The sequence below is a fragment of the Leucoraja erinacea genome, chromosome 40 (assembly GCF_028641065.1).
Source record: "Leucoraja erinacea ecotype New England chromosome 40, Leri_hhj_1, whole genome shotgun sequence".
Taxonomy (NCBI): Eukaryota; Metazoa; Chordata; class Chondrichthyes; order Rajiformes; family Rajidae; genus Leucoraja; species Leucoraja erinaceus.
The window spans coordinates 6679537-6694198 of NC_073416.1; the positions used below are offsets into that span (position 1 = coordinate 6679537).

Below are 14662 nucleotides of genomic sequence, written 5' to 3' on the forward strand. Positions count from 1 at the left end.
AGGAAGGGTGGAGTCCATAATGGCTCATTGTTGCCTGGGGAAGAGGTGATGCACAGGGATACAAGGATGTGAAAAGTGGAACTAGGGGAGGGGGGGAGAGAGGGAATGCAGGGGTTACTTCTGTTTTGGACCAAACTGTTGTCACCTGTAGATTTTCTCATCCTATCAATTCTGGCAGCCCCAAATCATGTCCAATGTTTAAATATCAACATTGCGGCTTTATCATAGTTACGAAATGAGCTGAAAGTCGATCCAATTTACGGCAGGTGTTTGATATAATATGTGTATAAATACTGGGCATTGAGGTCAAAACGTTCCACAATACACTTGCCACGATGTTGCAACTGTTGGTTTTAGCAAGTCTTGCCCTGCTTGGTAAGTATAACTTCAATTATTTTGCCTACTAAAAGAGTCGCTCTATTTCTAATTTCAAAAACAGTTTCAGTTGTTGCTGACTAGAAAATTAAGTGCCAGGCATTCGCTATTTCTAATACAAATGAGTCATGTGAAAAATAAAACTTACTAAGGAGCAGTTGAATGAGATTTAAATTTGAAGTAATTGACATCAAAGACAGCAGTCCTAGGAAATTTAGAAAGGTCCCATCTCCAGTCCTCCCTCCACTTGTGATATCAGATTGGAAACAGGTGAACACAAGAACTGCTCGATCTCATCCCAAGAGAAAAGCCAATTAATCTTAGAATGGGGTAAATTCGCAGAATAACTGAATCATGTTGGATTTTTCACCTTTCCTGGTACCTTAACTCCAAATATAGTCATGGAATCATACAGCGTGGAAACGGGCCCTACGGGCCAACATGCCCACATTGGCCATCGTGTCCCACCTGCCTACGTCTGGCCCATATCATTCCAAACCTATTCTATCCATGTACCTGTCTAGATGTTTCTTAAATGTTGTAATATACCTACCTCCCCCTGGAAATTTGGTCCATATACCCACTACCCTTTGTGGAAAAAAGTTACCCCTCGGGTTCCTATGAAATCTTTCCCCCCTCACCTTGAACCTATGTCCTCCGGTTCTTGATTCCCCTACTCTGAGCAAAAGACTCTGTGCATTTACCCAGTCTATGATTTTGTGTACCTTTATAAGATCACCCCTTCTTCTTTCGTCTGGCGTGCACAGCCTAAAGTTGTTGGACAACTTGTTCTATTTGATCTTCCGTTTGTGCACATCGAGTTGATTGCATTAGTCGAAACAGGGCAGACCAAGTGAAGGTTGCAATCTTCCACCCCAGATCCCCCCTCATCCTCCTGTACTCCAAGGAATAAAGTCGTAGCCTGCTAATTCTCCCCCATAGCACAGGCCCTCGAGTCCTGGCAAGACCCTCGTAAATCTTTTCCGCACATTTCCAACGTGACAACATCTTTCCTACAACAGGGTGACCAAAACTGAACACAATACTCTAAATGTGGTCTCACCAATGTCTTGTATAACTAACAGATAACTACAACTGTCAAAAGCATTGAAGTTTTAAGTAATCATGAACTAGTTTCTTGCCCACAGACAAAATATGAAGTGTGAGTGCACCCTCTCCTGGCTGCAAGGTCCTTGTATGAGCAGCCTCCATGTTGTTGCCAATGGCAATAAGTTCACAACATAAAACTGTACATACTAAGTATAAATGGACAATTCACTCAGACCGGGCAAAAGGATGGGTAATGAGGAAGACTGAAATATTGCATTGAGCTTTTCTGAGGCTTGGGATAGGATGATTAACACATAGGCTTAAGGCTTTGGATCACACGTAGCTTCCAAGACCTGGCAAGCAGGTCATTCTATTTGGCTCAGTCAATTTTCATTGGACTAAATGGACCGTTTTTAGTGTATATTATATTATATTGCAGGACCAGAACATGGCGATGATGGTTCAATTGAGTGAAAGCACATTTATTCATATAAAGAGTAATCAAACACTGAATGAACATGAAAAAATTGCATGCTACATTCAAGAGGCCTTTGGGTCTTTCCTAATGGATAAACTAGATGGGATAAATGATCTTCTACATCTACAATGATCATTTAAACTTGTAACTCATTAATAAGACAAATTGAACAGTTCTATAGGTTAATAATTTGACCTGACCTGCTCTGGGGGCTATTGGAATTTAATTTCTCACATTACTGATGGAATACAGACTTCTCGAATACATAAAATTAATTTTAGGATAGCAAATCAGTGAAGATGTAATCAAAACATTTTCTCAATGTATACAGGGCTCTGTTCTGAAAACAATCGAGTCATTGGAGGGACTGAGGCAGCTCCCAATGCGTGGCCATGGCAGGTGAGAAAGATAAAACATAGGCACTCTGTAAATTCCAAGAGAGTGAAAATATTTGTATGAATAGGTCTTCATCACTTTTCCATTTTCTGCCAGCTTTTCTAGCCACATTTTCTGCATTAATATGAAGCTCTGTTTTTCCCGTGACCAGGTTTCTCTTCAAGGATGGGCTGGTTACTGGTACCACACCTGTGGAGGGACTTTAATTCGTAACAGATGGGTGCTGACTGCTGCTCACTGTGTGGACAGGTGAATGATTTTGATTGGTACTATTTGTCATTTATGCCTATTCGCTAAGTTCAGCCTGAGCTTCTGCAGGTGGAGTAAAGCTTGTTAAAGCAAAAAGAGCAACATAACCTAAAACTCCTTTAAACATTTATCAAGACTGAGTAAGTGCGAGCACTAGTAATAAAATACATACATTAAAATCTGCTCATTTGGCACACTTAGCACTTTGGTGAGTTTCAAAGGAGCACACGTAATGGGGCTCCTGTAAATTTCAAGGGAACACTGGTTTTCTTAGCGGATTATCTAAGCATCACAGTATTGCTGGAAACTACCAAAAATCTTGGTATTAAAATACTGCAACATACCATGCACTGATCTGACGTATGCACTACAACAACCTGACTTAACTCTTGACTGTATCTGTCATTTCAATTCATATACTCTTTCCAGCTCTGACTCTCAACACAATTCACTCTGGTGATCACTCGAGCTCTTGTGCATGTGTGAGCTGTGCAAACATAATTTCACTGTGCAATGCATACATGACAATTGAACCATAGACATTTGTTTCCTGAGTACAGCTGATCAGTCCGGTCCAGTTTTTAGCAAGCCACCATTTAGCTTTAACACACGCACCTCTCACCCAGCTAATCAATGATTGAGACATGTCTGTTCCTTTGCATAAAAGTGATGACTCCTGTTCACAGTTGTCTTGTAAGTTAACCACACTTGCCCTAAAACCTCCATATGTTTTAATGGAAAAAATCATAACTGCTATAATTTAGTAAATGCACACCAAACATGATTTTGATTGTGACATCTGTATCTTCAACTTGCCTGTTTGCTGCAAGTCTGTGAAATGGTTTTAGTTCAATCCTGTGTCAGTAAGTTAGCCTACTAATTTCTCAGAGGATGGTAATCCTGTTCGATGTTTTGACCATCATCATGTCAAGGTATTCTGATGAGAGAAGATTGAGGTTTATCAGTATTTTGAAAAGTTCACGCCAGCACGTATTTGGGGCAGCTTGGCTTGAAGCGGTAGGTTGGAGTAGGGGTCGGTACCAAGTATCTCAGACAGATCATAGGATACACTGCAATGATTCGCCATGTTGGGCTAGGTCCCAAAAAATATATGATGTCCTTACCTATAACACATATAAGACATTGGGAAATTAGGTGAGGATTCCATAGTTCAGTGGCAGACTCCATGCCAGCAGGTAAGGATGGGCCCCATATTTATGCAGGCCTCCTTCATCTTGTTAAAGTCTGCTTCTGCATGCTGTTCCATCAATGAAAATAAGTTCTCAATTGTTGCAGCAGCAACATCAAACAATTTGCACATCAACTGACATCAATGATTTACACCCAGCAATTCTATACAATAGCATATTAAATGCATGAAAGACTATCATAGAATTTACCATTGCATCATATTGGAAATACCATTATATTTGATAATTGACTTTCTATCTCAAACTACCACACTGTATATAAAACCCTGGGCTTAAACAATAGAATGTAGGGCAATGAAGCCACCTATTTCTCACTCCCCTATCTACCCTTGCCAATCCCTTTTGTTTAACGTAACATCGTTTTTGCTCACTTACAGTCCAACTACAACATACCGTGTCGTCCTGGGTGATCACAACATTTATGAGGATGATAAAACCGAACAGTACATGTTTGTACAATATGCCATCATCCACGAAGGTTGGAATGGTGATCTTTCAGTTGGGTATGTAATAATATAATATTTTGGACCAATGCATAATGTGTTGACATCAAAGTTATTTAGAAATCTAGTCTATTACAGCCGCTACTTTAAGAACGATCAAAATCTCATAAAAACACTCATTGGTAACTTTGTGTAGCAAAAAAAGATATATGCCCACACATCGATTGTTCAGTGCTGTCCACCACTCACACTTGTACCACATTTAATGGAACGTGTGCGTCTGTGTGTGAGAGGGAGACACTCATCTCCTACACAGATCTTTCACCAAAGCATTTGAGAAGATGAGTGTTGCATTCAACATCCAAAAGATAAAGGTCTTCTACTAATCTACCTCACCACACCATGTCAACAACCTGGAAAACATGCACCGCTTCCCATGTCTAAGGAGCCACCTCTCAGAAAAGGCAGACATTCATATGAAATACACCACTGCCTTCAATGAACCAGGACAAACGTTGGTCAATTGAGGAAAAGGAGTATTTGAAGGTCAAGATGTCATCACTCACATGTTCATCCCCACACTTCCAGAATAGACACTATTCTGAGCTCTGTCATGGACAAAGGAAAAGATGCAAGGATGTGCTCAAAGCCATCGTGAAGAAATGCAACATCCCCAATGACTCCTGTGAATCACTGTCCCAAGACCACTCAAGTGTAGAAGAAGCATACAGGATGGGATTGAGAATCTTGAGTTCTTGCATCAAGAACACATGGAGGTCCTGTGAAAATGACCAAAAAAGCAGACCCCCTCATGAACTAACCACCCACCCACCCCATCAGCCACCACCTGCCCCATCTGTGGAAGAGTCTGCCGTTCCTACATTGGTCTCATAAACCAGCTCAGACCAACAAAACCGGAGTGGTCGTACATTATCCTTGATCCCATGGAGATGCCTCAGAACAAGAAGAAGATGCTGACACATGATCATATGTATGAGGTAACAGAGGGGACTACAGTTTGAAGGACAGTATTTAAGAGAGGAAGGGTGAACAACAAGGAAAGAACCTAAAACTGAATGTAATCCTAATTGTAGGCACTCGCCTTATCATGCATTTGCAACATGAGTTAAAATAAAATAGACACTAATGCTGCAAATCCATTTTGAATAGGAATGATATTGCGCTGGTTTACCTGGCCCAGGATGCTGTCCTGAACCAACATGTCCAGCTTGGAAATTTGCCCGATGCAGGTGCTACCTTACCAAATGGCTATCTATGTTACGTCACTGGCTGGGGCTACACTAGAAGTAAGTAATATCAGAATCATGTGCATTTGTGCATCTCTTTCCTACCCATAAATGAGTGGTTGCTGGTCGGCTCAATGTAGCTCCCTACCCCAGCAATGTATCTGCCTCTTAATTGCTTTCTAAAATTTTCCAAGAAACCAATCAGTTCGAGATTGAATTGGGGACAGGCAAAAGATTCTGGCTTTATCCATTACACGAGTTATTAAAATAGCAGCCCTTATTTTCACAGCTATGATTTTTTTAAATATCGCTATATATTTTTAGTCTTGTTTCAAGGACCTTGTAGTTTCTCAATTTAAAAGTAAGTATTGCTTGTTTAGGCGCATTCCTAAAGTACCTGATCATCCCAGGGCTACAATTTCCTTAAAGCTCCTTGCCCTGTAATGGTTAAAAACATTGCTAATTTTTACCTAAATAGTGTGGTAAAGGAAAGAGCGCTCACGTTGTGGCCCTATTTCCACCAATCTTTCAACCACCGCGCACAAGAAGCTTCTTGGCATCTGCGTACAGCTCTGGCTGAACAACTTCTAATCTTCTGTGTGGACTCGATAAGAAGAAGGCCTAAATAGTAAGGAAATGGATAAAGCCTAGCAAATGGTCTTCAATCTGCTTATCGATGTTCCCATGGACAAATAGACAATATAGTGCTAAATATGATCTGAAATGTTATGTGGAATATAATAATAATGAATGACAAAATTGCAATAGCAATAAATCATTTCTTCTCTTGATGCAGACGGTGGATATGTTAGTTCTACTCTTCAACAAGCTGCTATCAATGTTGTTTCCTATGAAGTATGTTCCCAGCTTGCATGGTGGGGTGACTATGTTAACAACAACATGGTGTGTGCTGGAGGTGACGGCATCGTTGCTGGTTGTCAGGTAATAAACGTAGATACTCTCTTACAATGGAAGAGGCATCATCTTTCTTCTGAGCCATTAGAATGAGATTTTGTCTGCCTTTGTGGGTGGACGTAAAAGATCACGACTAGTTTAAAAAGGAGCAAGGGAATTCCCCCCTGTGTTCTGCAGCAATATCTACCTCGCAATGAACACAATCAAAACAAATTACTTGGTCGATGTCACAATTCTGTTTCCATGTGCAAACTGGCTGCAAAACACTTTGGAATACTTTGAGGTTATGAAAGGGCCCATGTAAATGCAACTTTTTCATTATTTCCTTTGCTGTCAGCAATTTCTTGCTGACACATTACGGTTCTTACTTAGTCTCCATGTTCCTTTCAAGTATTTCTCTTCTTTTTCTTCAATACCATTTTTCTCTTTCTCTGTTTCTCCCTGTTCCTTTACCTTTTTTGTATTGCTCTTGATTTCAATTACCTTTTAAAATGTAATCATATATTTTATAAACCAGTCTGAGAGATTGAAAATAATGGTTTCACCAACTTTCCTCCAAGGGAGATTCTGGAGGTCCTCTGAATTGTGAATATAATGGTATTTACTATGTCCATGGAGCCACAAGCTTTATAGCTGCAGCAGGATGTGACACGTACATGAAACCAACAGTATGGACCCGCGTCTCAGCTTACATCGACTGGATCAATAATGTACGTTAGCTTTTGATTTTCATTATATTTTTATATTCTATAAAAGATGCTACCAGATAAATATTCTGATTTAGCACACCTTGCACAGAGCTTTCGGTGATGAGATCGCAGGACACATCTTGTCCTGAAACCGAAACCGCATCTTGAAACCGAAATGGAAAATCTGATGTGTAAAATCTCCAGAAAATAATGTAAATAAGGTGTTCCCCAATCTTCCACTAAAGTTGCGGGGAGAGGTTGAGAAACTCTCGCGGAAATTCTCCCTCACACAACACATCTGTAAGAGACAAGTTCCTGTTCAGGCCCTAATTGAAGCGTTTCACAATAAATAATGACAATCCTGTTTTATTTTTCAGAAAATCGCTTTGTATTAAATGCTGGATTGCGATGGCCAAAGTGCAACATGCAGCCAAGGCATGTCATTCCATTAACTAGATTAAAATAAAGCAAGAAAATAAAAACATTCATACATTATCCTGCTTGTTGCCTCTTGATTTTGATATCATTTGTATAAATAGATTGGATGCACTCCATGCCGTGAAAGATATTCTCTTTGTTCACAAAAAAGGACATAAAGTGCTGGAGTAATTCAATGGGTCAGACAGCATTTCTGGAGAACGTGGATAGGTCGGGACCTTTCTTCAGACTAATTTTTGTAGGAGAAAGTTGGATGTCGGGATAGGTTTGGGCAAGTGATAGGTGGATACAGATGAGGGGGGGGGAGGTGGAGAAGTATTGATTGGCAGATGGTTGGAAAAATGCAGAGATGAATAGCCTCCACCACATCTCTCAAGTCCAGGGGTTCTGCACCAGCGCGACATCCATCACTGCAGAGTAATGACCGGGCTGTTTTCAGGGCGTTACCTTCGACAGGAGCTGCTCCTCGTCGGCCGCTGTCCCCAGGCCTGGCCCGGCCCAGCCTTCACACTGATGTCACAGCCAGTGGCAGCAGCGCCTCGCGACGGCATTGTCCTGCCGGAGGCTCTCTGGAAACAGGAGGACCTCGTGGAGGAGGATCTCGGAGGACCTGGTTGAGGAGGGAGCTCTCGGGAAACAGGAGATTTTTTTTTTTTTTTAATTAACGATTTAGACGAGGGAATTAAATGTGACATCTCCAAGTTTGCAGATGACACAAAGCTGGGTGGCAGCGTGAGCTGCGATGAGGATGCTATGAGGCTGCAGGGTAACTTGGATAGGTTGGGTGAGTGGGCAGATGCATGGCAGATGCAGTACAATGTGGATATATGTGAGATTATCCACTTTAGTGGCAAGAACAGGGAGGCAGATTATTATCTAAATGGTACCACAGATTAGGAAAAGGGGAGGTGCAACGAGACCTGGGTGTGCTTGTACATCAGTCACTGAAAGTAAACATGCAGGTACAGCAGGCAGTGAAGAAAGCTATTGGCATGTGAGAGGATTTGAGTTTAGGGGCAAGGAGGTCCTACTGCAGTTGTACAGGGCCCTGTTGGGACTGCACCTGGAGTATCGTCATAGAGTTATAGACTCAGAGTGTGGAAACAGGCCATTCGACCCATCTCGCCCACACCGGTGGGCGAGATGTCCCAGCAATGTCCCAGCTACCCAAGTCCCACTTCCCTGGGCTTGGTCCATAACCCTCCAAAGCTGTCCTATCCATGTACCTGTTCAACTGTTTCTTAAATGGTGGGATAGTCCCAGTCTCAACTACCTCCTCTGGTAGCTTGTTCCATACAACTTTGTGAAGAAGTTACCCCTCGGATTCCTATTAAATATTTTCCCTTTCACCTTGAACCCAAGTCCTCTCGATTCCCCTATTCTGGGTAAAAGACTCTGAGCATCTACCCGATCTATTCCTCTCATGATTTTGTCATGTTCCCGATGTTGGGGAATCCAGAACCAGGGATCACAGTTTAAGAATAAGGGGTAGGCCATTTAGGACTGAGATGAGGCAGCATTTTCTCACCCAAAGAGGTGTGACTCTGGAATTCTCTTCCACAGAAGGCTGTGAAGGCCAATTCACTGGATGGTTTCAAGAGTTAGATTTAGCTCTTCGGGCTAAAGGAATCGAGGGATATGGGGGGAAAAGCAGGAATGGGGTACTGATTTTAGATGATCAGCAATGATCACATTGAATGGCGGTGCTGACTCGAAGGGCCGAATGGTCTACTCCTGCACCTATTTTTCTATGCTCTTAAAAAGTGTGAGATAGAGATAGCAAAGGCGAAGCACAAAATGTGAAGCCAGAGGAAAGTACATATATGTGGACGGGGACAGGGGGGGGAAGGGATAAATGGAAGCACATCTGGGTGGGACATAGGGAAGAGAGGGGGATAAAGGGTGGCGGACGAAGAGCGAATGTGCTCGTAGGTTTAGTTACCTAAAATTAAAGAATTTGTTTCGGGGATCAGGCACGCTTGTGAGATGGCCTGCCTCATAGAGCCAACCGAGAATAATAATTTATTTATTTATTTATTTTATTTATTCCGAACAAGTAAAGACATTAAAGACATTAATAGTAACAAAATCGAAATTATCAAACAATTGGACATTACAATCAATATTTACAAGCAATGAAAAGAACAAAAAGCAAATTTCCAATGTCCAACTGTGTCTGTACAAGCTCGAAAAGGAGTGAGAAGAAGAATAACTTATTAAATCTCACCCCTTTTCCCCAACACTTCTACCATATTTAAAAATCAATTAATTAATAATAATAATACTACCCCAGTCAATTTCCCATAATACCTACAGACATATATATACATACAACTATTATACACATACAAACTTCATATATGAAGTAACCAAACGTAAGTAAACAATTGTAAAGCAATAGACAAACATTAACCCCCACTTGTCAATTAGGACCTCAATGTTGGGAATGTTGGTGTGGGAAAGAAGATTGATGTTGGTGGTGCAGCTGGTGGAGTTGCTGCCTCACAGCGCCAGCGACCTGGGTTTGATCCTGATCTCAGGTACTGTCTGTGCGGAGATTACACATTCTCTCTGTGACCGCATGGTTTCTGGGTGCTCCAGTTTCCTCACACATCCCTAAGATGTATGGGTTTTTTAGGTTATTTTTTTGTAAATTGCCCCAAATGCGTAGGGAGTGGATGAGAAAGTGGGATAACATGGAACTAGTGTGAACGGATGATCGATGGTTGGCGTTGACTTGGTGCGTCAAAGGGCCTGTTTCCTGGGTGTACCCTTTAATCAATCAATTGTTAAATTGGATTGAAGGGTTAAAGCATGGATACGTGCTTTGGCATTAATCACATATCCACTACAGTTTCCAAGATTAATAAAATGTTTCTGTTATATTTGCTGAGTTAGAGCAAACTAACCTTTCCCTGATGACTCGGTGTTAAATGCAACACCTTGTGTGTTACTGAGCCATAAGGGCCATGCCTGAGTGTGGAAAACTTGAGTTGAAAGTCAAAAGTATTGAAAGCAGTGAACATTCTGTACAATGTAATCAATCAAAGGTGCACAAAGTAATCAATAGAAAGCTTGATATTAGAATCAAATCCTCCCTTCTCCAAAGGGTTATGCTGAAGTAAGGAAGGCCAAAGATAGGCAACCACTAGTTATCAAAGTTTTTGTGAAATCCTAGGTAGAACGTCATCCAGAACAAGGGTCAGGATGTTTTAGGGGTTGGGGCAATGAGCTGGAAGCCTACGGCGTTAATTGTCGCTGTAGTGTGACAGCATGGTTAAAAAATGGCGGAGTAACAGAAATTAGAAGTGAAAAGTTGCTTTTTAGAGGGAACTATTGCAGTGACGTTTCCTGGGGGCAGGACTGCAACCACTGCTTTTCTTTATATTAATCACTTGGATACAGGACAAAATTGAAAAGAAAAAAAGGTTCATATGCAGTGACGCCCACAAGCTTTTTATTTTCGATTCTGCAGTGTAATGTTTTAAACTGTGCTGCATCCCAGATTTAACTCCAAGTTCCCCCCGGAAAATAAATCCCAGCCACATGATGCTTTCCTTGTAAATGTATTTCTATTTTAATTTCATGTTTCTGTTTTTCATCCAAATTGAGTGCAGTTGCATAGATGGTGTAATATATTGCTGTTTTAAAGGGCTGTAACCTGCGGTGTCAGAATGAAGAACGAGCCTTTGCCCCTTGCAATGGGTTTGCATAATCAGCCATGAAGAAGCTTCAAAATAAAATCATCATAATCATACTTTATTAGCCAAGTATGTTTTGCAACATACAAGGAATTTCATTTGCCATACAGTCATACCAATAAAAAGCAACAAAACACACAAAATACATTTTAACATGAACATCCACCACAGTGACTCCTCCACATTCCTCACTGTGATGGAAGGCGAAAAAAAAGTTCAATCTTCTCCCTTTCTTTGTTCTCCCGCGGTTGGGGGCCTTGAGCCTTCCGTTGACGGGACGATCTTGACTCCCGTAGCCGGCAGCATTTGGGCCCTCATGTCGTGGTGATCAGCTCCCTCATTGGGGGGATGTCAGCTCCCCCGTGCTGAGAGATCTGACCCCCGGGTCATGGCTTGTCGAACCTTCTGCGTCGTTGGAGCCCCCGACTCGGCCTCTCCCGAGACTGCGAACTTTCGAATGTAAAATCCCTTGCCTGGGACGTTGGAACGATCCCAGGCAAGGGATCGGCTCCGATGTTAAGTCCAGGCTCAAAGTCAGTCCGAGGAGGCCTCCAGCTCCACGATGTTAGGCCGCAGAGCGACCGAAGATACGATCCGGAAAACAATCGCATCTCCGGCAAGGTAAGATATTAAAAAAAGGTTTCCCCTGACCCCCTCCCTCCACATAAAACAAACCAGAGAACATTTACACAAACTTTTTAAACGCACTAAAAATAACAAAAAAAGACAAAAAAACAGACAGACTGTTGGCGGAGCTGCCATTCGTGCAGCGCCCCTGGTAAACTGTGTAACTGTGGGCCAGACACTTTAATCCATTGATTTTAATTTTATCATGGCTTCTTGATGCCACACTTGCTGCCTTGACATCACGGCTAGTCACTCTTATCTCACCTCTGGGATTTGTTGAGAATAAAATTTCCTGATGTAATACAGTGCTCATTAAAAGTCATGTTACTTATCACGTTCCGAAAAACTGGTTTTGGATACTTTCACACTAACAGTATTAATGGGTGAGGAGCATCCTGCGGTTTTGCAGCCCCTATACCTTTATGGACAGTAGTGCAGGAGGAGGCCATTCGGCCTCTTCGTATATGTCCAGCAGTGGGAGCACCAATAATCCTGCCGTCTTCATTCCAATGGTGACGTTCATGCCTGAGCTCAACCCCAATCAGTCAGTGTGCTCTCAACAGTCCCCCTGTAAAAAGTCCTGCTTTGCTTTCCCCATGAATCGCCCTGACTTGACCGCTATCTTTATGATCAGACCTGGTAAAAACTGGTTTTGGTTTCACACTGATATTAATGGGTACTCTCCCCTTATCTTGAAAGTAGGTCCAGAGGAGGCCCGGCCCCGAGCCAGCACCGCCATTCAATGTGATCATGGCTGATCATCCCCAATCAGTACCCTCTGATCCCCTGACTCCGCAGAGATCTAGCTCTCTCTTGAAAGTATCCAGAGAACCGGCCTTCACAGAGAATTTCACAGACTCACCACTCTCTGTGAGAAAAAGTGTTTCCTCATCTCCGTTCTAAATGGCTTACCCCTTATTCTTCAACTGTGGCCTCCGGTTCTGGACTCCCCCAACATCAGGAATATGTTTCCTGCCTCTAGCGTGTCCAAATCCTTGACAATCTTATGTTTCAATAAGATATCCCCCTCATCCTTCTAAACTCCAGAATGTACAAGCCCAGCCGCTCCATTCTCTCAGCATATGACTGTCCCGCCATCCCGGGAATTAACCTTGTAAACCTACGCTGCACTCCTTCAATAGCAAGAATGTCTTTCCTCAAATTAGGGGACCAAAACTGCAGCCAATACTCCAGGTGTGGTCTCACTAGGGCTCTGTACAACTGCAGAAGGACCTCTTTGCTCCTATACTCGACTCCTCTTGTTATAAAGGCCAACATGGCATTCACTTTCTTCACTGCCTGCTGTACCTGCATGTTTACTTTCATAGACTGATGAACTGATATTTGTGGCTTGGTAGTTGTTCATTCGCCCTTTTTTGCAATTTTTTGTTTCTGCTCAGGAGTATTGTGTTGCATGTGGTGAGCAGTGGAGCAGGTTGCAAACCAATTAGAAAATTACTTGGTCACATTTGTATAATCAGGGATATTCATGAATAATCAATCCGCAGGAAATGATTTTGGGGTAGAATTAACAATTTGGTAGATTTTATATTCTAGTCCATTGACTTATATACCTTGGTTTTTTTTTGAGTGTTTGCCTGGATAGTTCTTAAATGTTGTGAGAGAAACTGTAGAGGATTAAGAGAAATAGAATGGCAATGGGTGTTCCCTCTTTTAGAAACATAGAAACATAGAAATTAGGTGCAGGAGTAGGCCATTCGGCCCTTCGAGCCTGCACCGCCATTCAATATGATCATGGCTGAACATCCAACTCAGTATCCCGTACCTGCCTTCTCTCCATACCCTCTGATCCCCTTAGCCACAAGGGCCACATCTAACTCCCTCTTAAATATAGCCAATGAACTGGCCTCGGCTACCCTCTGTGGCAGAGAGTTCCAGAGATTCACCACTCTCTGTGTGAAAAAAGTTCTTCTCATCTCGGTTTTAAAGGATTTCCCCCTCATCCTTAAGCTGTGACCCCTTGTCCTGGACTTCCCCAACATCGGGAGCAATCTTCCTGCATCTAGCCTGTCCAACCCCTTAAGAATTTTGTAAGTTTCTATAAGATCCCCTCTCAGTCTCCTAAATTCTAGAGAGTATAAACCAAGTCTATCCAGTCTTTCTTCATAAGGCAGCCCTGACATCCCAGGAATCAGTCTGGTGAACCTTCTCTGCACTCCCTCTATGGCAATAATGTCCTTCCTCAGATTTGGAGACCAAAACTGTACGCAATACTCCAGGTGTGGTCTCACCAAGACCCTTTACAACTGCAGTAGAACCTCCCTGCTCCTATACTCAAATCCTTTTGCTATGAAAGCTAACATACCATTCGCTTTCTTCACTGCCTGCTGCACCTGCATGCCTACCTTCAATGGCTGGTGTAGCATGACACCCAGGTCTCGCTGCATCTCCCCTTTTCCTAATCGGCCACCATTTAGATAATAGTCTGCTTTCCTGTTTTTGCCACCAAAATGCAAAACCTCGCACTTATCCACATTATGCTGCATCTGCCAAACATTTGCCCACTCACCCAGCCTATCCAAGTCATCTTGCAGTCTCCTAGCATCCTCCTCACAGCTAACACTGCCCCCCAGCTTCGTGTCATCCGCAAACTTGGAGATATTGCCTTCAATTCCCTCATCCAGATCATTAATATGTATTGTAAATAGCTGGGGTCCTAGCACTGAGCCTTGCGGTACCCCACTAGTCACTGCCTGCCATTGTGAAAAGGACCCGTTTACTCCCACTCTTTGCTTCCTGTTTGCCAGCCAGTTCTCTATCCACATCAATACTGAACCCCCAATGCCGTGTGCTTTAAGTTTGCATACTAATCTCTTATGTGG

At 42.5% G+C, this 14662-nt stretch overlaps 2 protein-coding genes across 2 annotated transcripts in view; one reads left to right on the plus strand and one right to left on the minus strand.

The window, feature by feature from the left end:
* zgc:113184 (uncharacterized protein LOC553745 homolog) overlaps positions 1–14662 on the minus strand; it is a 127727-nt gene that overhangs the window by 92869 nt on the left and 20196 nt on the right. The window lies entirely within an intron of this gene.
* On the plus strand, positions 317–7547 carry LOC129714654 (chymotrypsin-like elastase family member 1). Its single transcript, XM_055664384.1, has 8 exons — positions 317–375; positions 2235–2302; positions 2451–2548; positions 4137–4262; positions 5373–5509; positions 6246–6391; positions 6925–7074; positions 7431–7547. The coding sequence occupies exons 1-8, from the start codon at positions 336–338 to the stop codon at positions 7446–7448; spliced, it is 783 nt and encodes a 260-aa protein (XP_055520359.1). The 5' UTR covers positions 317–335; the 3' UTR covers positions 7449–7547.

Bases quoted from the DNA above. Each gene is read 5' to 3' on its own strand.
- LOC129714654 (XM_055664384.1), top strand. From the start codon at position 336: ATGTTGCAACTGTTGGTTTTAGCAAGTCTTGCCCTGCTTG. The intron at 4,263-5,372 runs GTATGTAATAAT...CATTTTGAATAG, and splicing joins AATGGTGATCTTTCAGTTGG to GAATGATATTGCGCTGGTTT. The intron at 5,510-6,245 runs GTAAGTAATATC...CTCTTGATGCAG, and splicing joins TGGCTGGGGCTACACTAGAA to ACGGTGGATATGTTAGTTCT.